The following is a 22,645-nucleotide window of genomic DNA, read 5'->3' as shown; positions in this document are numbered from 1 at the left end:
TTTCTGTTGAGAATGTCTGAATGATACCATAAGGATCTTCGCTGTTTGATATTCCACTGTTTTTTATCTGGCTGGAAATGCGGCCAACTGTGGAAAACCTGCATGAATAAATTGCATGTGACTATGGTTTTTTGGTAATTAGCCTAGTAAAGAGAATATCTGCCTTCAAACCATCAGGTCTAAATCATGCTGCCAAAATTATCCTCAAGTGTATTTCTAATCCTCCCGTATGGATTCATACCTGGATTAAATCAGCAGGCAAAAAGACGTTCATAATTTGTTACTAATTTTGTTGAATTCAATTTTAACCTGAATATCTTGGCTTCATCTGTTAGAAAGTTGCATTTCTTCTCCTCCTCCTCCTCCTCCTCCTCCTCCTCCTCCCCCCCCCCCCTCCCGCCAAAAGTACTGCTCACGCCGAACCGCTTTTCTTTTTCAGGGTGGAAAAATCCCCATCCGATGGACGGCGCCAGAAGCCATCGCGTACCGCAAGTTCACCTCAGCCAGTGACGTGTGGAGTTATGGGATTGTTCTATGGGAGGTGATGTCGTACGGGGAGAGGCCTTACTGGGAAATGTCCAATCAGGACGTGAGTATTTTCTGTTGTAAACGAGTCACGCTGGGTGAGGAAAGTCAAGCATGGGAATGCCAGGTGGCCAGGTGTTTCTGTGTCATTGAAAGAAACAGAGAAGGCGTACAAAAAAAAACGTGCAGCACTGAAGGGGTAGTTCAAACATTTTATTGGCAAGGACAGTACTTTGTATGAAAGAAAAATTGTAAATTGGAAAAGATAATATAGGAGTGAAAAAGGCCAGGGGAAGATGATCACGGATGCAAAGATGAAAATCAGGAAACATATATGCTGTAATGTTGGAGGAAATATATAATTTGTTCACTGTAATTCCTGAAAAACAGTTAGCACGAGCCTGAGCACTAGTTAACGGTGAACAATGTATCCTATAGGGAAGAAGGCATACGGAATTCATGTCCGTTAATACAACACATCACAGGTTTATGTCTATAATTCTGCACATGATGCAATCCTAGCCTCAAGTTGCTGGGGGAAAAATGCAGAGTGGGAATACGCTTCAGTGTCAAAGTTGCGTTAAAGTGTTTTTCTGGATTGCATGCATTTTTTTTCTGACGGGGTGAAAAGGCCTCTGTCTTTGTGCTCACCCACATAGGTCATTTCCTCCTGGGTATCTCAGTAGAATTCCAATATTTCAACTTTGAAGTTAATATTCAGCAGCTTTAACTGTTGTTTGGTGCCATCAAATAAATGAGGTGTGTGTTCCCACCTGGCTAATGCCTGTGTTGAAAAAGTACACAGAAAGATTCAGTACAAATAAATTAAGTAGTCCTAGAGGGTTGGAAAATATACCCACATGTGACAACACATTACAGCGTTGTGGTACTGCAAAGCAGAATTGTAACATCATAAATTGTTTACATGAATCTAATGTCTGCATCGTACAGAATATAGTCCATGTATTTCACTCTGAGGTGCATGTAAATTCCATTATAATGCGCACATCAACACTGCAATAAAGTTACTGTGAAAATCCCGTAGTCGCTGGGATCTCTGGGATCACGGGGAGATTGTCCGGGGAAAATATCTCTTGCTCATAGAGAACCTGGGGTTTATTGCAATTCAAAGCATGTGATATAATCTTGGGAAACTGGGATCTTTCACCGTCCATCATATTCTTTGCTGGCAAAAGAACTGTTTGATAGCAGATTCATCCAAATCTTGATATGCTCTACCTTTTAAATTGCAAGAATCAGCTCTCCAGCATATCAGTGTTAAAACGTGTTTTTTTTGCAACTTGGCCTCCTCCTTCTTCCATTCCCATCGTGACTCTCTTGTCTCATTATGGGCAGCATGGTAGCACTGTTGCTTCACAGTGCCAGCGTGCCGGGTTCGATTCCCGGCTTGGTTCACTGTCTGTGCAGAGTCTCCCCGTGTCTGCGTGGGTTTCCTCCGGGTGCTGCGGTTTCCTCCCACAAGTCCTGAAAGATGTGCTGTTATGTGAATTGGACATTCTGAATCCTCCCTTGAACCTGAACAGGTGCCAGAGTGTGGCGACTACGGGATTTTCACAGTAACTTTATTGCAGTGTTAATGTAAGCCTACTTGTGACAATAATGACATTAACCCTCCTGCCACCATTCACCTGTGACCTGGTATGCAGTGATGACCCTAGGCCTTGTGGGTGTCATACTGGCAGCAGCCACAGCTCCCCAGTGGCGCTGCTGTTCAATGAAGAGCTGCCGGACTTCTGCCCTTGATCCCAGAGAAGGCCTGCCCAATTACATGCCTGGGTGACACAGAATACGACGGGCGTTCCCTACAGGAGGCAATATGGGCACTTGCCTGTTCTATAACCAGAGGGTGAGATTTCCAATGTCTCCATGAAATACTGCCCTTTGATTCTGATTCCATTTCCCTATCTCCTGCCAGTCTCACTCTGCTCAAAGCTCTCCTCCCTACACCCATTGTATTGCCTTTTAAGTTTTAGTAATTTTTCAGTAATTCATGTCTTAAAAAAATGTAACTGGCATTGTGAGAATTCATATGGCCAGATATAATGCTCAAATTTGAGGCTGGGTGGGAAATAGTCTTGAAATGGCCATTAATGGGCACTTAAAGGCCTCAAGTTGGGCAAAGATGGGCTTCCCATCTGAGGCTTTGCCTGCCCTAAAGTAAAATCTCTATGGGTCAAAGTGGGTAGGAACCCAGAGGGAATCCCATTCCTGCAATTTCATGCTCTGATAAAGACCCAGGAGGCTGAGTCGTCAAGTAAACGCTAGTTTGTTCACGGTCAAAGGAAATGGCCGCTACGGCGGAAAATATGCACAATATCAGTCCCAATTGGGACTACCAACATGCCGGTCACTGCCTGGGCCGCCTTTATTCAAGATAATTATGAGCCTCAGTTGGGCGGGCCTCTGCCGACTAGTGAGGAAGTTCATATTCCACGAATCCCATAGGGAGACTAATTAGAATATCCCCATGGGCCTCATGGAGTTATTACACTCGCCACCTTTCTTATTAACCCACATGTGGGGGAGCATAAAATTCTGACCGTTGAATCATTTACAGCACAGAAGGAGGCCATTCAGCCCATCGTGTCTGCTCAGAGCAATCCAGTCAGTACCATTTCCCAATTCTATCCCCATAGCCATGTAAATTTATTTCCTTTAACCGCACATCCAATTTCCTGGTTTAACCCTCCTGAGCAGAAATTCCAGATGCAGTCTAAAAAGGCTGCACTTGCTGCAAATGCCATGCATCTGCAGTTGTACACAGGGCCGCCATCTTTATAGGGAGCAATGTGCAGCAGGATGCATGCACACAAAATCATTAAAGTAAGTTGAAGCATCAGCATTCACTTTCTGGATTGTCCCTGTCACTCTTTGTAAAATACTGTAACACTTTATCCAAGTGGCGTGTTAGAAATCAAAATATGCTACCTAATTTGTAGGACATAGCTCCACCTCATCCTTATTTGACTGACCAATTTTCAAAGTTCCTGGAAAATGTCCCAAAGTTTCCCACTGCATTGTCCCTTTAATCAACAGCGATCAAAATGACCTTTAATAGAATAGTGATCTCAGGACCATTTGCACAATACCCACTTTGCGATCACAAACATAGGAGTGTGCGCGCGCACACACACACACATGCATAACATTCATCAAGATGATCCGAGCTGAACATGATCTGTGTGTTTATGCTGAGAGCTGGCCAGATTCTGTGTACGCACCGATCGTATTAAATTACACACCCTCAGCACTGGCTGCATTTCATTTTTCACAGAAAACAGTAGGAGATTCACATCAGGCACTTCCATCAGCCCAGTGCCACTCCCCTCCTTCGCTGCTCACAGCAGCTGAGAGCTCAAGAGATAGATAGCGATGGGCTCCAAAGTCTCCTCTGGACTAAACCTGGCTTAGTTTAAATTCTTCTGTACGATTTCCAAGTGCAATCAGCTCAGAAATATCCAGACTCTGAATCATGTGAATTGAAATGTCAAACTTGGAACTGAATCTAAAACTTCAGGTGCAGTCCCTTGGGGCTTCATCCAAATCCTTTTTTTTTCTCCAAATTTAAATGAGGTACAAATGTTCGTTCCAGTAGGTTTTATTTTGGGCGGCACGGTAGCACAGTGGTTAGCATTGCAGCCTGACAGCACCAGGGACCCGGGGATAGGGGATAGGGTGTTCTTTGCAAGGATCGATGCAGACTCGATGGGCCGAATGGCCTCCTTCTGCACTGAAGTGATTTTATGAACGATCGGAGCGATTGGGAATGATTTTTATTTTGTACAATGAGATGGGCAGCATGAGCAGGCAGTCGGTTTTTTGCATCTCTCCTGACTTTTTTTCCATCGAATTGAATTGGGAAAGGTGGCAATAGTTGGCCGTTTGCTGTCACTCGATTCACATTATAGCATAAAGCCTGAAAGACTCCTTTTGGGCTTGTACCAGCTAGTTCTATTTAGCTGCAAATGTGTGGCACAGTGAGTGTATTAAAATGTACATTTATCTGGGTTTAACATACCAGCCCTTGTTTCAGCAAAGCCTTGCTTCATGTCTCTATTGTGTTAAAATCCATGATAAGCACCCATTTCCCCTTTCATTATTGCTTGATTTGACCACATTCCTTAGAGGAGTAGTATTTTATTGTGATAGAGCGATTCACTGATATTGTCCTCTATTGATTCCTCACTCAGGTAATTAAAGCGGTTGATGAAGGGTATCGGTTGCCGCCCCCCATGGACTGCCCAGCTGCCCTGTATCAGCTGATGCTGGACTGTTGGCAGAAGGATAGGAATAACAGGCCTAAGTTTGAACAGATTGTCAGCATCCTGGACAAGTTGATTCGGAACCCCAGCAGCCTGAAGATCATCGCTAATACTGCAGCAAGGTGACACAAAGGATTGGTTCTTTTATTTAAAAAAGAAACATGTGTGAACTCCGTTTTTTTTTTAAATGCAACTCGGCCAGGATTGGCCCGTTGGTGCTTCCATCCCAGTCAATAGAACACGATTGTGTTTTGGTGTTCTAAAAGGTGAATGGTGCCTGCCATTCTCTACAGAGACGTCAGAAGCTATTTCAATAGTACCCAGAACAACACCCACTTGATTTACCCACTCATAAGCTGAATTCAGTGGCAACAAGTGCCAACTCATGCTTTGTCCAACACCATTATAATTCATTCTGAGAAAATAAAAGAGGCACTATCATACAGCAGACAAGGGCTTAGGGGTGGGTGGCAATGAGGTGAATCATACCCACCCTAAAACATATTTTTATCATGAGCTGGGTCTTCAGACAATTCCAGAATTGTCTCTGCTGTTTCCCTGTTGCCACCAGTTGTTACGGGACATATTCATTTTAGCTACAAAACACCACAAAGGCAGAAACTTTCAATGCATTTAATAAATTCTTGGATGTGCACTTGAAATGTTGTAACCTGGAGGACTATGGAACAAGAGCTGGAAAGTAGAATTAGATTCTATAAACTTACTTCAGCGGGCACAGACAGGACACACTGAATGGCATCCTCCTGTGCCATTTTATTACTTTTCTATGTTTCTACCAGATTGTTCAAACAATGTTAATATATTATAAAAATATTAAGCCTCAAATCCCAAACTGCTGTTTGGACTCCACTATTACTTTTGTTGTAATTTGAATGAAATGATTTAAGGATTATAGTATATACATAAATGAAGCTAGTTTTAAGTGGTCTCCCTTGGGTGTATAAGCAGTCTGGTGGTGTGGCAGTACATCAGTTATGAAGCATAATGCGATGTGATTTAGCGCCAGAGGCTAACCATGATCAAACACGATTATTCATTTGAATGTAGCTCAGTTTGTGAAATAAACCCACAAACAATAGGCTCCTGCTTCGTAATGCGCTTGTGTGGCATCTAAATAGGTTTGAAAGCAGTGCCTCCTGATTCACAAGGAATTACTATTTTTTTGTTTATGCTAATGTATTTAGGGAACCTGTGTATCAATTAGGGATGAATAGCTCTCGCTGCTAATTCTGAATTACCATATCGCGAGCCTCTCCTTCTGGTTCAGAGTCTTGAATTGAGTGGGTATTTCAATCTCCTGATAATATGGCAGTCAAGTCTCACCAATCCTCAACTGGAAGATCTATTTTATTAATCAGAAACAAAACTTAAAAGACTGACCTTCTTTCAAACTATCAAAATAATGAGGAGACAGCTAAATAAATAGCAACACACAACCACAAACCTTAACTCAAGGTAATAAGTTGAGGTATTGTGACACAGTGAATAGCATTCCTGCCTCTTAGCTAGAAGCTCCGGGGTTGCGTTCCATCCCAGGACGTCAGGGGCAAGGAAGGTGCTCTTAGGATGTCAGAGAATCCAGATAGAGTTGTATCAAAGAAACTTAGGTTCATTGACAAGGCTATAATACACAGCTCCCGCTCGTTCCCCACCGGATCTTAACAGGGCGGTGCCGAACTGGCCGACCGTATATATAACATAGACAAGTTACCCCCCCCCCCCTCCCCCCCATCCCTTATCGAGGGAGCTTGTGCTCTGCAAGGGACATGGGGAAAACAATCATTCCCACCCCATAAGTCCTGTGCGATGTAAGGCAGATGCGTTCATAACAAAAGGTTGCTTATCAACCTACAAAATCCATCCAACACACCGTGGCAGGTGGTAAGAGTGGGAAAGACTACCAGATAGCCATACTCGATGCAGAATGGCACCCCTCAAGCTATAAGCCTCTGGTGACAGGCTCGTGATTTGTTCAAGGACAAACCTCGCTTTGGGAAGAGATGAAAGTCTTGTGCACCACTAAGTGAGGGAAGAGAAACAGCAAGGGTAATAATAACATTGAATTTCCACTCTTCAAAACTGACTGCTACTGATAAGAATTTTCAGCATATTATCCAAATAAATAGAATATGCACCTGCACTTGCTATTTACATTTTTATGTCAAACCTTGCCATTTTCTCCAATCCTCTGCACTAAAAGTCTCAGTTTGCATCCTAAAGGTGTGGCTGAGAGTTTCAACAGCAGTTGAGCTGAGACGGGGATGAAATCGAGAAAGGTGGTCTTAGAGGTGGCACAAGTAAGAGGTTGGAAATTCATCTTAAGATCAAAACTGAAAGCAAGGGTTGTGAGTAGAGTGACATAATCTCAGGCTGTTGCCAGAGTGATCGATGGAGTCAGTGGTTATGGAGAAAGTTTAGAGTGGGGACCAAAAGCAACCACTTCAGTCTTACCAATAATTAATTAGAGAAAATTTCTGCTCATCCAATACTGGGGGCGAAATTCTCCCAAAGGGAGACAAAGTGCCGATGCCGGAGTGAAAACCGGAGTGTTTCACTCCGGCGTCGGAGGCTGCTCCTCGCCCCCTATTCTTCCCCCTCGCCCCCCCCCCCCCCCCCCCCCCGGGGCTAGGAGCGGAGGCGGGTCAATCTCGCATGCCGGGCCTTGACGCTTGTGTCAAAGCGGCACCGGCCGCGTCATTCAGGCGCATGTGCGGTTGCCGTCTTCCCCTCCGCTGCCCCGCAAGATATGGAGGATTGATCTTGTGGGGCGGCGGAGGGAAAAGAGTGCGTCTTTCAGAGACGCCGGCCCGACGATCAGTGGGCACCGATCGCGGTCCAGACCCCTCCTGAGCACCCCCCTGGTGCTCGATTCTCCCTCCGCCCCCCACAGGCCCCACATGCAGCGGTCGAGCGCTGTTCACGCCAGCAGCGACCAGGTGTGGTTGGTGCCAGCGTGAACCAGTCGGGTTTGGCAGGCCGCTCGGCCCATTCGGGCCGGAGAATCGCCGCTCGACCGGAGCGGCGATTCTCCGAGCGGCCTCTCGCAAAACGCGACATGCCGTTTTGGGAGTGGTGGGAGAATCGCGTGCGGGTGCCAGGACGGCGTGGCGTGATTCGCCCGGCACTCCCGCGATTCTCCCACCCGGCGTGGGGTCGAAGAACCGCGCCCTGGATGTTAAATAAGCAGTCTGATGAGACTTGACTATCCCAATTCAGTCCTGACTGCATTCTATCTGCCAACAACTTGACTTCATCCAACACTCTGCTGCCCTTGTCTTGCCTTGCAGCAAGTTCTATTTCCCCTATTACCCCAGTGCCCGCTGGCCTACATGGGCTCCTGGTCGAGGAACATCCTGAGTTTAGAATTGTCACCCTGGTTTTCAAATCCTTAGATAGCCTCATCTGTAATCTCTTCCAACCTCACAACCCGCTGAGATATCTGGGCTCCTCTGGCTTCATGTGAATTCTCAATCATACTTGCTTCACTATTGGTGGCCAAGCCGCCGGTTTATAAGCCCTAACTCTGGAATTTCTGCCCTACATCTCTCTGTTTTCTACCTCTCTTTCCTCCTTTACGACGCTGCTTAAAACATACATCCTTGACCACGCTTTTGGTCATCTGACTTAATGCCTCTTTTGTGACTCAGTTTCATACTTGGGTTTATAATGCTTCTACAACACAAATATGCAAATTATGAGCAGGAGTAAGCCATTCAACCCCTCGAACCTGCTCTGGTAAGAGCTCAACCTTCCAAACATTCAGTAACCCTTCCTTCAATGCTCTCTGTGGAAAGAATTCCACAGACTAACAACCCTCTGAAATAATAAAAAAAACAATTCACCCCACCTCCTTCTTAAATGGGTAACTCCTTATTTATAAAATTGTGCCCTCAAGCTCCAGTCTCTTCCACAGGAGAAACATCCTCTCAGCATCCATCCTGTCAAGCCCCCTCAGAATTTCAATAGAAACACCTCTTACATAAGATAACCGCGGTAGCACAGTGGTTAGCACTGTTGCTTCACAGCGCCAGAGTCCCAGGTTCGAGTCCCGGCTTGGGTCACTGTGCCGAATCTGCACGTTCTCCCTGTGTCTGCGTGTGTTTCCTCCGGGTGCTCCAGTTTCCTCCCACAAGCTCCGAAAGATGTGCTGTTAGGTAATTTGGACATTCTAAATTCTCCTCCGTGTACCCGAACAGATGCCGGAATGTGGCAACTAGGGTCTTTTCACAGTAACTTTATTGCAGTATTAATGTAAGCCTGCTTATGACAATAAAGATTATTAAATATTAACCCCTCCGTTCCCATGAGTGAACCCTCTCTGAACAGCATATAATGCAGTTATGTCCTTAAGTAGGAAACGAAAACTGTACATAGTACTCTAGATGTGGTCTCACCAACACTCTGCATAATTGTCGCAAAACTTCCCTACTTTTATATTCCTCGCAATAAATTACAACATTCCATTTACATTCCTAATCATTTGCTGTACCTGCATACTAGCTTTTTGTGACTGGATTTGCTCTGGGATCCTGCCCGTCCTGGCCCAGACATGTTTCATGGCTGGGCAGACAGGGCCTCGAGTGCAAAGGCCACCCATGCCCTCCCACCCCCACTATTAAGGCTTTAATTGTGTCCATTTTTAAAAAGTATTGTATGAAAGTTTATAATATGACATACCAGTACTGGCCATGACATGACTTGTAATGCAGAGTCTGTATGGAGTATTCCACTAGTGACCCCGTGAAATCGCCAGAGTGGCCAGCTAAATCCAAAAGGCAGATGAAGATAGTGTTTCAATCGCAGCCAATTAAATGGGGGTTGGGTGTAAGGGTGTAACATCAGTAATCGGTTGCGGACTTGGGTGGGGTTTCCCAGCCCCGCCAGGGCAGGATGCCCGCAGTGGGCCAGCCAACTGGCTTTCAGTGGGACTGGAAGATCCTGGCGGCGGGCAGGGACTTGGTTTCTCAGAGCCAGATTCTGGTGGTGTACTTGGAATGCTGCACACACATAATGGCTAATACCACACTTCTCGCCTCACATAGGGAGCATGCAGTGTTCTTATAAGAGTACATTCTGGGCTGTTCATTTCATTGCTGGGAGATGTGCGTTTTATAAGCTTAGTTCTCGTGAAAGTTTGACGTTTGAAGTGAAGACCGAGCTCATTAAGACCCTTAATGTTTAACATCTTGCAGATTTGTTCAGGTAGCCACTGAGAATTCTTGTCGAGAAAATAGGTTTATGCTTCCACCCCCCCAACCCCTCACTCCCCCAACACCACCAGAAGCTGAGCATTGGTGATTTATGAAAGGCATTAACGGCCTGGTGGGAAACAGCAGGCCAGCAACTCAGCCTGCAACAACAACAGAGTATAAAACACACCTAATTTGTCTGTTCCTGTATGAATTAATAGGATTCATGACCCGGCCAATAAATTGCATGGTCCAGGCCACAGACAGGCATCCAGGTCACATGCTGATGCATGCAACTGTTCCGGAATACCACCGTTCCCGAGATCTCGCACTGAGACATCACAGGCTCTTCACAGTCAGATCCAAATTCCTTTGGATTACTAAATTGTCCAGATGTCCTTCCTCAGGATGAAACAAACAACCAGTAGCTTTGCAATCACCAGGGCAGGGTTTCAGGTTTTAGGTGGCGGGGGCTGTTTTTTGGGGGGGGGATCCTCTAGGAGCATGCTCATAATTTTAAATCAAATTCAAAAGCTCAAACAATTTAAGCCTGGGTTGAATGCAGTAACATCAACATTTAAGTAGCTGTATACTTTGCAATGTCTCAAAGTTCCCTCTTTACATTCAAGGAATTCAAAAAGCTGTATTTTTTTAAAATTAGGTTGACTTGCTGGATCTCCTTGCATATTTTTATAAATAAATATTTATAACTGTTTAATTTTTCATCCATTTTCCTGTTTTCAACAGTAAATGTTAGAAATGACAAGAGGCAATGTTACTGTCAAACCCTTGGCTCGTTCGAATGGAATTTGTCACTGCTGTTCGAAAATGTTTATAAAGCTATTGTTAATAAGGTGGTTAATAGTGGGGAAAGGCATCTGCTGTAAGCGCGTGAATGTTGATAACATTGCGGATTGGAATTTCCAGCCTTGACTGTGTCCCGGCAAAGGTAAATAAATATAAATTGGACAAGAGCAGCAGCAACTTACTTTTAGTGTCAAAACACCAACACCACTCGTCCTATGGATCAAAAAATAAGTTTGATTTTCCCTTGATTTTGCTGGAAAACGGAGGATCCAGTGTTCATGTTGCGAATAAACTGATGTCGCGGCAAACAAAAAATTGATTCAAACCAGGATTTTCCTTGGATATTAATGTGATCACTCAGTTTTGCTGCTGTTTAATAATAATAATCTTTATTGTCACAAGTAGGCTTCCATTAACACTGCAATGAAGTTACTGTGAAAATCCCCTAGTCGCCACACTTAGCCGCCTATTCGGGTACACCGAGGGAGAATGCCGAATGTTCAATTCACATAACCAGTACGTTTTGTGGGACTTGTGGGAGGAAACCGTAACATCTGGAGGAAATGCCGCAGACACGGGGAGAATGTGCACACTCCGCACAGACAGTGACCCAAGCCGGGAATCAAACCCGGCGCCCAGTCGCTGCGAAGCAACTGTGCTAGCCACTGTGCTGTCATGCAGTTTGCTCTCTCTCCCACTTTCTGTCTCAGCTTAAGACTCTCTGGTGTAAGAGAATTTTTTGACAAAGAAATCCTGCAAATATTTTACACATCTTCATATTACGAGTCTATTTCTTAAAAGTTACAAAATGACAGCAGCAGGGATTTTCAGCTCTTACCACTCAAATGGCGTGAAATCCCATGTCAACCATTACACTGATGGGTTGAAATCACACCCTGCTGTAGTAATGTTGAGTGCAATGTGTTCTGATAAAATTCCATTAAAATGATTGGGCAGATTCCAAGCAGAACACATGACAAACAATACAATTTTGACATTTTGTTACTGATAGCTCACATGGAGACATGTTAAGTTAGAGCAGAAAGTTATTTCCTAATGCATGGCATAATCCTTAAAATCTGGTTCAGGGTGACTCTGGCAGTACAGGAGTTTCCTCGGGTAAGTGCCGGTTGGGGGAAGGGGTCTTCCAATTAGTGAAAGTTTAGCAGAAACCCTGGTCGCACCACGTGAATGGGGTTTCTGCCAGTCTGCTGCCAAAGATATGGCGAAGCCGACTGGGAGAGCTCCTGGTATATATCAAAATCATGACTAATCCTTCCCCTGCTGAACAAATAACATATATAAAGCTGACAGACACAACATATGGAAAAGATGATGGCCTAAATTCAGTTAGACATCAAAGAAATCATGTGTGACAATAGGATTATGTTCCAATATGTGCTCAGTTTAATATATGGTAAACAAAACAACCTAAACTTTCATAGCGAAGGATCACTAACAGATATATCAAGCAATCACGAGATACAAATACTGACTTTTTAAAATCACCTGCAGATCTCTTTGTTAAGCCGCAACTTTGAATTAGTTAACCAATACATATTTGGATGTGTGTTTTTGCATGTATATTGTCTATAACTGAGCTGGAATGCTTGATACAGGGCCTGAAATTAAGACTGATCGCTTCTCCTTTTTGTAAAATACATAAGATTGCTGACTAAACAGATACTAGGTCTGGCAGAAGTTAGATGGGAGTTGTGTGTTCTAGTCAAGGAGCCGTAGGTCCATCTGTGTGTCTCACTTGAATATAATTTTCACAAGCTGCAGGGACCATCAAGAACATGTCCTAAATTCTAACAATGCCAGATAGCGCTTGATGTATGGTACAGGCAGCATTTTATGAATTACGTAGGCACATAGCTCTGTGGGAGGTAGAAACATAAATTTCAATTAATATAAAGAGTCATCATTTAATTACCTCAAATTTTTACTGACCATTTGAATGTGAGATATTGGGCGGGATTTCCCGTGCTCCCTGTAAAGTGCTTTGCAGAGGCTGCCCGCCATTGGTCGGTGACAGGATCTTCCAGCCCCTCCGCTGTCAATGGGGTTTTCCTTTGTTCACTCCCTCCACTGCTGAGCATCATGTGACGGGGGTAGCTGTCAGTGGCACCAGAAGATCCCACTAGCGGGAACTTAGGGAAAATCACACATCATCTCTGATGTAACAAGGCTCATGCCAAACCTTTCTGGGCAGATTCTTTGCTACAACAAGCCCAACAGCCCTCAAACACCCTCAGCAGCCATTTATCGGCCAGACTGAAACACACACTTACAAAAAAGCACATTGCTAATGTCCAGCCATTGGAGCAGGAGTATATCCCGTCTTAGGCCATCAATGTGGCTTGTCAGCAATCCAGCTGCAGGTCACAGGTCGAATTTTTGGCAAAAGGGAGAAAAACTTGAGTTACTTTAAAAAAAATTAATTTTATGGGATGTCTAGCATATTGGTTAGTCTAGCATTTATTGCTCATTCCTAGTTTCCCTTCAGCAGTTGGTGGTGAACTACCATCTTAAACTGCTGCTGTCCCTGAGCTGTAGGTACACCCATGATGATATTAGGGAGGAAATTCCAGGATTTTGACCCTGCGACAGTGAAGGAACAGTGATATATTTCCAAGTCAGGATGGTGAGTGACTTGGAGATGAACCTCCAGGTGGTGTGGTTCCCAAGTATCTGCTGCCCTCATCCTTCATACAGGGTGAAGCATACAGAGTGTAGTACTACTCTGTAGAGAAGATGTGTGGAGAGATCAGTTCAGTCCATAAGAGGGTCATTCAGGAATCTGGTAACAGCGGAGAAGAAGCTGTTTTTGAGACTGTTCGTGCGTGTCCTCAGACTTTTGTATCTCCTGCCTGGTGGAAGATGTTGGAAGAGAGAATAACCCGGCATGGTTTTTTGATTATGCTGCCTGGTTTCCCAAGGCAGCAGGAGGTGTAGAGGGGTGCACAAGCCTTCAGGACTATTGCCAGGATATTGTCAGGGCCCATAGCCCTTGCAATATCCAGTACCTTCAGCCATTTTTTAATATCTTATTGACTGAAGACTGACAACTGTAATGCTGGGGACTCCCGGAGAAGGCAGAGATGGATCATCCACTTGGCACTTCTGGCTGAAGATTGTTGTGAATGCTTTGGCCTTAAATTTTTGAAAAGATATGCTGGGCTCTTCCATCATTGAAGCGGGGATATTTGTGAAACCGCCTTCTCCAGTGAGTTGTTCAATTGTCCACCACCGTTCAAGGCTGGATGTGGCACGACTGTAGAGCTTAGATCTGATCCGTCGGTTATGGAATTGCTTAGCTCTGTCTATTACTTGCTGCTTATTCTGTTTGGCATGCAAGTAGTCCTGTGTTGCAGCTTCACCAAGTTGGCACCTCTTTTTTAGGTGTGGCTGGTGTTGCTCCTGGCATGTTCTCCTGGCTTGGTGGTAGACTGGCAGATATGCCAGGCCAGAGGTTACAGATTTTGTTTGAGTACAGTTCTGCTGCTGCTGATGGCCTAGATCATGAGGGAGTCCAGAGTCAATGTTGAGGGCCTCAAGGAAACATCCGTTTACCATTGTCATTTCCAGTGCCTAGTCAATGCCGGGTGGCCCATCCAGTTTCATTCCTTTGTGTTTTCTTCGTAGCACCTAAATCCAACCGAATGGCTTGCTCGGCCATATCGGAGGCAGCCACATTGTTGTGGGTCTGGAGTCACATGTATGCCAACCAGACAGCAGGGTTCCTTCCCTATTGACATTAGTGAACTGGATGACAATCGACAATGGTTTCATGGTCATCATTAGACTTTTAACTCCAAGTGTTTTATTGAGTTTAAATTCCATCATGGTGAGATTGGGACTCGGTTCCCCACAGGAATACCCCTCTGTCTCTGGTTACTAGTCCAGCCACAATACCACTGCACTATCACCTCTCCCTCCACATGTATGTTAAGTTCTCAAAATTAGGCAAGCTATTTGCTGATGGAGATCAATAGCCTAAAGAACAAAATTGTATCCAAACATTCTGGGACTCATCAAGAATAACATTTAAATCACTTCTTGTCTTCAACTATCCTCTTAACAACCAATCCACATTTACATCTCAATTTATGTAAATAATTACTCTAAAACTAATTCAGATTTAACTTTTGGGAACAATCAAGTGTAAATTCCAAAAAAGATTGATTATTGGCATGTGTTTTTTCAGAATATCCCACTATTTTCAGATCGAGTTGGTCAGTTCTGGTTCCTTCTTTATATATTGGATTTGCCTTTTTTGCAATAGGATGATCAGTACATCAGATAATGTTGGAAAACGTCAGGAGTGGGAATTGGAAAGTGTTTAATTAATGCATTGATTTTTATCATTTCTTAGTCCTGTCTCCAGACAATAATAACTAACATTATTAACTAACAAATAATTCCAAACATTTGCAGTCACGTTGGTCCTATCCAAAGAGGTTATTATCGATTAACCCGAACGTTTCAATGCTGCAGAAAACCAAGGAATATTGGAATCCCCAAATGAGGAGCTTCCTGTAGTCTTTATTATCTTTTTACCTCCGCAAACCTTTTTTAAGTCTGTTCAGTCGGACAATATATAGGTAATTGCTCATTTGCAACTTGTACACTTTGTTAAGGAGAAACTGCATCTTGTGCAATGCAGTGATTGCTGCTGCCAGATGTTTTCTGCTTTTCCTGCAGCGGAACCACACAAGCCAATCACCCTTCCATCCCAGTCAATTGAAGTCCCTTTTTAGAGGTCAATACTAGTGCTTCCTTTAAGCCTCGCATTTACTTCCTGTCACACTTTAGCTGTCATTGTTGAATAGTGCAACACAGGCTTAAAGCCAGTTGACGGCTTGCTTTTCTTTTCCGTTGAATTCACTGAAGAAAATCAGATGTGGTATACAGTAGTCTGCTGTTTCACTGTTGCTCATCTTTGCCCCCTTGCACTTTAGTGACTGCTCTGATTCACTGTGAGCAAAGAAAGAAAATAATTGCTTTTATATAGCGCCTTCATGACCACGGGATGTCCCACAGCACTCTATCCAATGGAGCACTTATAAAGTGTTGTTATAATGCCGGAAATGTGACCGCCAATTATTGAACAGCAAGCTCCCACACACAGCAATGTAATGATGTGATAAGCTATTTTTATGATTGAGGGATAAATATTAGCCAGGCCACCACGATTAGCTCACTTGCTTTCCTTCAAAATAGTACCATGATATCTTCTGCGTTCACTTGAGGGGGCACACAGGGCCTCATCCAAAAGACTGACAGTGCGGCTTTCCCTCAGTATTGCACTGAAGAGTCAGCCTAAAATGTTTGCATTTAAATTCTGTGACAAGATTTTAATTCACGAGCACAGAGTAAAAATTGGGCCTCAGTGTGACTTCAGCACATAGACTTCTGATTCAAAGTTAAGAGCACTACCAACTGGGCCACAACGGACTCCCAATAGGGGAAACCCGTTAGTCCACGGAAATGTATTTGGAGCATCTGTCACCCTGCAGATGTCCCACCCCAGAATGTCTAAAGTCTGAAACGAAAGAGATAGACAGCTACTTCTTGCTTTGGTCAATTAAGGTTAATTGATTTTGCTGAGATACGTCTGCAAAATGGCCAGGAGTCAGGCAGTTACAAGCACCGTCATTCTGCAAATTTCCTTCACCACAGGAATTAACCTGCAGTTGTCCCAAGGATGTTTGCTGCCGGAAGGTATTAAGGTCTTAAAGGGATAGTCCACATTTAACAGAGCTTCACGTGAGCAGCATTATATACATGACAGCAGAATAATATGTTACATATTGCATGTAAATGCCTGTCATTAAAATACAGCTTGTCATTCAATCTACCATGAACAGAATCACAGGAAATCTAATAATAAGAATAAATTATTTTGTGATCCCACATTGTTAACTGACGAATGTTGTGAAAAGGTAGCTCAGTGAATTTCAAAAAACTATGGCATCATTTACTAGGAACTCACAGTCAGTCATTTCATTTGGATAATCTTAGCTTCCTTATCTTGTCACGTTTTGCATTGGAATAGAATAAAAAACGTTTATAAAAGGAATACATTTCTTTCATCATAAATTTTGCCCCATTTACTTGCAGCAATAAACAAGCCTTTCATGCATTACAAAATAATCTGAAATTCAGTTCTCCCAGGGTATTGACATTTGCTTTAATTTTCATTAAAACAGCACCATGATAACTTTTGAATCCACAAGCGGGGACACACAGCGCCTCAACCAAAAGTCCGACATTGTGGCTTTCCCTCAGTACCATACTGGAGAGTCAGCCTTAAATGTTTGTGTTCAAATTCTGTGGCGAGATTTTAACTCACTTGCGCAGAATAAAAATTGGGTCGCAGTGTGACCTCAGCACACGGCTTTCTGATTCAAAGGAAGGAGCACTGCCAACTACTTTTCTTTAAAGCAAATGTCTTTGATTTTTATTTTTAGTGCAGAATGCAACATCGACAATGCTAAAGTCTACTGACGATTATAGGAAACTCGAATATGTTGAAAAGTGGGTGACCTAAGAATGGATATTAACTTTGGTGGCAGTCATAGAACATCCAGTGCAGAAGGAGGCCATTTGGCCCATCAAGTCTGCACTTAAGCCTCATTTCCACCCTATTCCCCCTAACCCAATAACCCCTCGTAACCTTTTTGGATACTTAAGGGCAATTTAGCATGGCCAATCCACCTAACCTGCACATCTTTGCACTGTGCGAGAAAACTGGAGACCCGGAGGAAACCCACACACACACACGGGGAGAACGTGCAGACTCCGCACAGTGACCCAGTAGGGAATCGAGCCAGTGACCCTGGCACTGTGAAGCCACGATGCTAACCACTATGATAAGTGTTGCCCACATGTGGGTGTCGTGGGTGATTGCCGAGACAGGTGCTAAACCCTCCAGCTCTCCTCAGGGTGAGGCAGGAGAGGTCTTAACTCCCAGGACCTCTCTGCAGAGACCTGGGCCAACCTACCCTGTCAAATTCCCTATAGCTTCCATCAGATGACCAACACTCACTACTTAAAGTGCAAAGTAGCGCTGCAACCATTGAAGATTGGAGGAAATAAGTTGCTGCGTTCATTTTACTTAGCCTTCCGTCTAACCTCCACTATAGATTAACAGGGTTAATATCAGTCCGTTCTGGCCCAGTATCAAATTCCAGATTCGGTTGAACAGGTCAGTTGGAGTTGTCAAGTTGCCAGACAATGTGTTTCAGAGTCACGAGCTCAGCTATAGTCAACAATAAAAATATTGGCAGGGCAGCACTCCCTCAGGTTGGTTTTTGCATCTTTATTAGCTAGTCACTGTAGCCAGCTGGAGGCAATGGGTAATTCCACTGTCTGGGCCCAGTCTATCCACTTGCATATTGCAGTTATGCCCATTATGAGGCAATAGCGAGACATAAACATAGTTTATTTTCAAATTCATGCTGTCCGAAGGTATTGTTAATGCCCTCATCTGAGCATTTTGCTTTAGTAGAATGCAAGCACAAACTGGCTAGTTTCAAACCTGTCGGTTGCACAGTGGTCCATCGAGCTGTAATCTAACAGCTTGAACAGATGAAGTTAGAGTGACAGACAAATTCCATGGCCGTGCTGAAAAGCTGCGTGCAGCCTGGAAGTCCCTGCTGTTACAAGTTGTTGCTTTCACACATAATGCTCTGTACTTATTCCTGGCTTCCTGCTTTCCTTCCAATTAGGCCATCAAATCTGCTGCTTGACCGGAGCAACACAGACGTTACAGCCTTCCGCTCCGTGGGTGACTGGCTTGACGGTGTCCGGATGGGACCATACAAGGATAGCTTCACGGGGGCAGGGTACAGCTCCTGCGACATGGTGGCAAAATTGGCCTCAGAGTAAGACACTCTTTTATTTTTCAGTGACAGTACAGCATTTTGAAGAAGTTAAACAAGCTGTAGAAATATGTGCTATGGTCCAGATGTGTCTTCAGTGCTGGGATGCCTGCATCCGACTGCTCGTGTTATATTAACTTTGGATTTGCAAGCATCTTGAAGCACTAAACTCTAGACAATTGGATGTTAATGAAACTCCCTATCTGGCTTTAATGATAGAAATACTGAGGCAAGTCAATGCCAATGCTTAAGGTTGTGAAATTCTGGAACGATTTGGAATCATTTGATACCTTGCTCTTGTGATAGCTTTTTAAATATTGAGGTGACAGTGGTGTATTGGTAACGTCACTGGACTAATAGTCCAGAGACTCAAGCTAATGTTCAGAGGGCAAGGGTTCAACTCCCACCATAGCAGCTGTAACAAATTTGATTAATAGCCTGGAATTGAAAAACTAGATCAGTAACGGTGACCATGAAATCATTATTGATTGTTGTTTAGAAGCCACACTTAAGGAAATAAATCTACTGGTCTACCCGTGACTCCAGACCCACAACAATATATTTGACTATTTGAAGTCCTCTGAAATAGTTTGGCAAGCTCGGCAATTCGAGATAGGCAACAAATGCTGGTCTTGTCAGCGCCGCCCACATCACATCAGAGTATAAACTAAAATTAAAGAGCATTCAGTAGTTAAGTGAACGGCTAGTGTCTGAGGAACTGTGGAAGGGATAAAATGTGGCACCAAGGCTGTGAACAAACTAGTTTAATCTCAGACTGTTACAAGGAGAGGGCTGGAGTTAGTAGCCAGACACATAATTTGGAGCAGGGACTAAAATCAATGGTTTCAACCTTCCCAATATTTAATTGGAGGGAATTTCTGCTCAGCCAGCATTGAATCTCAGATAAGCTAGGCCGTCGCCGGAGTGGTTTTCCACTACTGCTGCAACTTATCAATGACATTTCCCATTGAAGCCACCCCACCCTGCTGGGAAATCTGCGGACTGGAGTGCTCTGCCAGCGGGATCAGAGAATCCCACTGCCAGCAAACGGCTGGTGAATTCCGGAGGATTTCTGTGCTTTTGGATGATGATTGCAGGGCAGCATGTAGAAGAGAAATAGGAGGAGGCTTAGCATAGATCCTTGGGAGACACCAGAGGTAATGATGCAGGAGCAGGAAGAGCAGCAATTGCAAGTGATCCTCTGGATACAATTAAATGGATAAGAATGGAATCATGGGAGAGCAGTCCCATTCAGCCAGGCGACAGTGGGAGACGTTGGAAGGAGATGATGTTCTCAACCATGTCAAAGAAAGGTCGGGAAGGATGAGGAGGGATGGTTTACCTTTGTTACAGCCAAGCAGAATGTCATTTGTGACTTTGGTTTGTTTCAATACTGTGGAGGCAGTGAAAACCGGATCGGAGTGATTTTGACCTGTAATTCCGGGAAAAATGGGACATTATTTGCGAGATGATAACGCGTTTAAGGAATTTGGAGAGGAAAAAAGGTTGCAAGGGTGGTGAGATCAAGAGTTGATGTTTTGAGGAGAGGCGTGATGATGACAGATTTAAAGGATAGAAGCTCAACATGCGAAGATAGAGAATCATGAACAATATTGACTGTCACCCAGACTAGGGAGGGATCAGCAGTTTAGTGGGAATAAGGTTGAGGGAGCATGCGGTGGGAAGAAGAGCTCAGAGAGGACAAGAGGAGAATAGGGGAGAAATTAGAAAAAGATACAAGTTCAGAGCCAGGTCAGGAAGGAAGTCTGTCCCAATGGACTAATGGAAGGGTACGATGGGGTGGAGGCAGCTTATTGGATGGTCTTAATCTTAGTGACAAAGAAGTCTTTGCATTTATTGTTGAGGGGACTGGAGGGAGGGGTTTAAGGAGACAACAGAAGGGAAATAATCTTTGCTTTGCAGGATGATGCTGGGATATTGAGCATATTTAGTAGATGAGAGAGCACAGGGCCTGATATTGTTTCATGTGGCCCAACCAGAAGTGGTAGTGAATGGCTAAGCCTGTTGTCTACCATATCCAGGAATTTGAAACCAGGAGAGAATATTTAGATTTTTCCAGATCTTTTCCCCAGCTCACCGATGAAAGAAGAGCAGCAGAATCTGACGGTGCAAATATATCATAAATGGGAACACTTGAAAGTAATTAAGCGACAAGCAGCAAAAGAATGATTTCCATGAACCCATCATTTAAGAATACGTTCTGTTGCACCATTGTAACAGCTCTCATTGTAAAAGCAATAGAATATTTGACAGATTAGTTTCAGTTCTGAATTCCTCTCTCTTATTTTTACTCTGCCACACGGCGTGAGATGGGCTTGTGTTCATGAATTCCTAATCAAAGTTCAGCCTTTGGGCAAGTGCAGAGTGGACATCCAGCACTTTCTAGCCAATGAAATGAAGCAAATCTATGCCCAGATTATTCACATAAATGTACAATAGCCAGGTAGACTAGCATTGACTGAAACCTTTTGACCAGGGCCATTTACAGAGGTGGCATTTTGGCAGCAAACTGTTGGATATAGAGTCCCTGATACTCTGATGCTGTTGAAAAATCTGACGGTCTGTAATTTTTATACATCGATAAAGGTTTCCACAACCTTATCCTCAGCATGTTCCCAATCGCTTTGCAACCAATTAAGTACTTTTGAAGTGAAGTCACTGTTACTTTGTAAGCACACAAGCACACACACAGAATCAACAGAATCTTTCCCTATTATCTCTGCCTTTCACTGCTTCTTCACCGATGCAAGCAGAAGACCAGGGCAGCTGTGCATACTTATAGGAGACATTAAGATAGCGTCCTGGGCCGGGATTCTCCAATGATCAATCCCGGCTAAGTGTTGATGCCAGCATAAACACCGAGTATTTTACACCGGCATCAACTCTTGGCCCAGCGATTCAGTGGTCTACAGGGGGCCAGCACGGTGCCGGAGTGCTGCGCGCTGCTCCAGTGCCAATACGCGGCCCTACACTGCCCGCGCGGGTCCGTGCATGCGCGTGGTGGCAGTTTACACGCTGGCACATGCGCATGGTGGCCGTTTCCACACTAGCGCATGTGCGTGGTGGCCCGTAGCGACACAGCGAGCCCGCGCGGAAGGAGGTCGGCCCCCTCCAGACCGTGTGCACCCGCCGATCGGTAGCCCCAGATCGTGGGCCTGGCTGTCGTGCATGCCCCCCCGGAGTCTGATCCCCCTGCCCCCCCCAGCCAGATGGCCACCGCGGCCGTGGGTCTGAGCTCCCGCCAAGTGGTACCAGGTTGGAGCCTTGGCGGTGGAACTCAGCAGGAACTCGGTGGGTCGACCGCGGAGAATCGCTGCACAGCCTCGACCGCACGCGCCGCGACTGGCGCCGATTCTCCAGTCGGCGGGGAATCGCGTGTCGGAGAGGCGTGGCGGGAATTTCCAGCAATTCTCCGACCTGGCACGGGCTTGGAGAATCCGGGCCATGGGCTTTGCATTTCTGATACAGAAAGCTCAGATTGGCACATTTAACCCTCTACGTTCTGTGAAAACATCAACTAACAGTATGTTTCAATAATCAATACAAACTTAAATAGAGGAACCTGTTTTCTTGATTGAACATGAAACCCCAGAGCCTTTGTGGGTCTGGGCTGCCTTAGTCTCTTACTGCATTCTTTTTGACTCTTCGATTTTTAAAATTATTTTTCTTTAAAAGCATTCTTCTTCAATGGCATCTTGATCTACCAATAAATCTGCCTTGCGAAACAACTGATTGATTTTACCATAAACGTCTATAGTTTTATTAATAAATACTGGCAGCAACTCTCAAAAGTGAATGTAACATTTGATTAGCCTTTTCTCCATTTATTTTGAGACCTGAGCCTGATTGGGATCAGTGGCCTGCGGGGTAACAGTGAGTGTCTCAAAGCAGTTCTCAGCTCTCCGTCACC

General features: G+C 44.4%; 1 protein-coding gene across 2 annotated transcripts in view; it reads left to right on the top strand.

The window, feature by feature from the left end:
• epha3 (eph receptor A3) overlaps window positions 1-22,645 on the top strand; it is a 299,166-nt gene that overhangs the window by 263,813 nt on the left and 12,708 nt on the right. For both annotated transcript variants that reach the window (XM_038801693.1, XM_038801692.1), the window contains exons 14-16: window positions 440-589; window positions 4,737-4,930; window positions 18,562-18,717. In XM_038801693.1, coding sequence (XP_038657621.1) covers window positions 440-589; window positions 4,737-4,930; window positions 18,562-18,717 — 500 coding nt within the window. The remainder of the gene's footprint in view (window positions 1-439; window positions 590-4,736; window positions 4,931-18,561; window positions 18,718-22,645) is intronic.

The sequence above is a fragment of the Scyliorhinus canicula genome, chromosome 7 (assembly GCF_902713615.1).
Source record: "Scyliorhinus canicula chromosome 7, sScyCan1.1, whole genome shotgun sequence".
NCBI classification, from domain to species: domain Eukaryota; kingdom Metazoa; phylum Chordata; class Chondrichthyes; order Carcharhiniformes; family Scyliorhinidae; genus Scyliorhinus; species Scyliorhinus canicula.
This window is presented reverse-complemented; position numbering and strand designations above follow the sequence as displayed.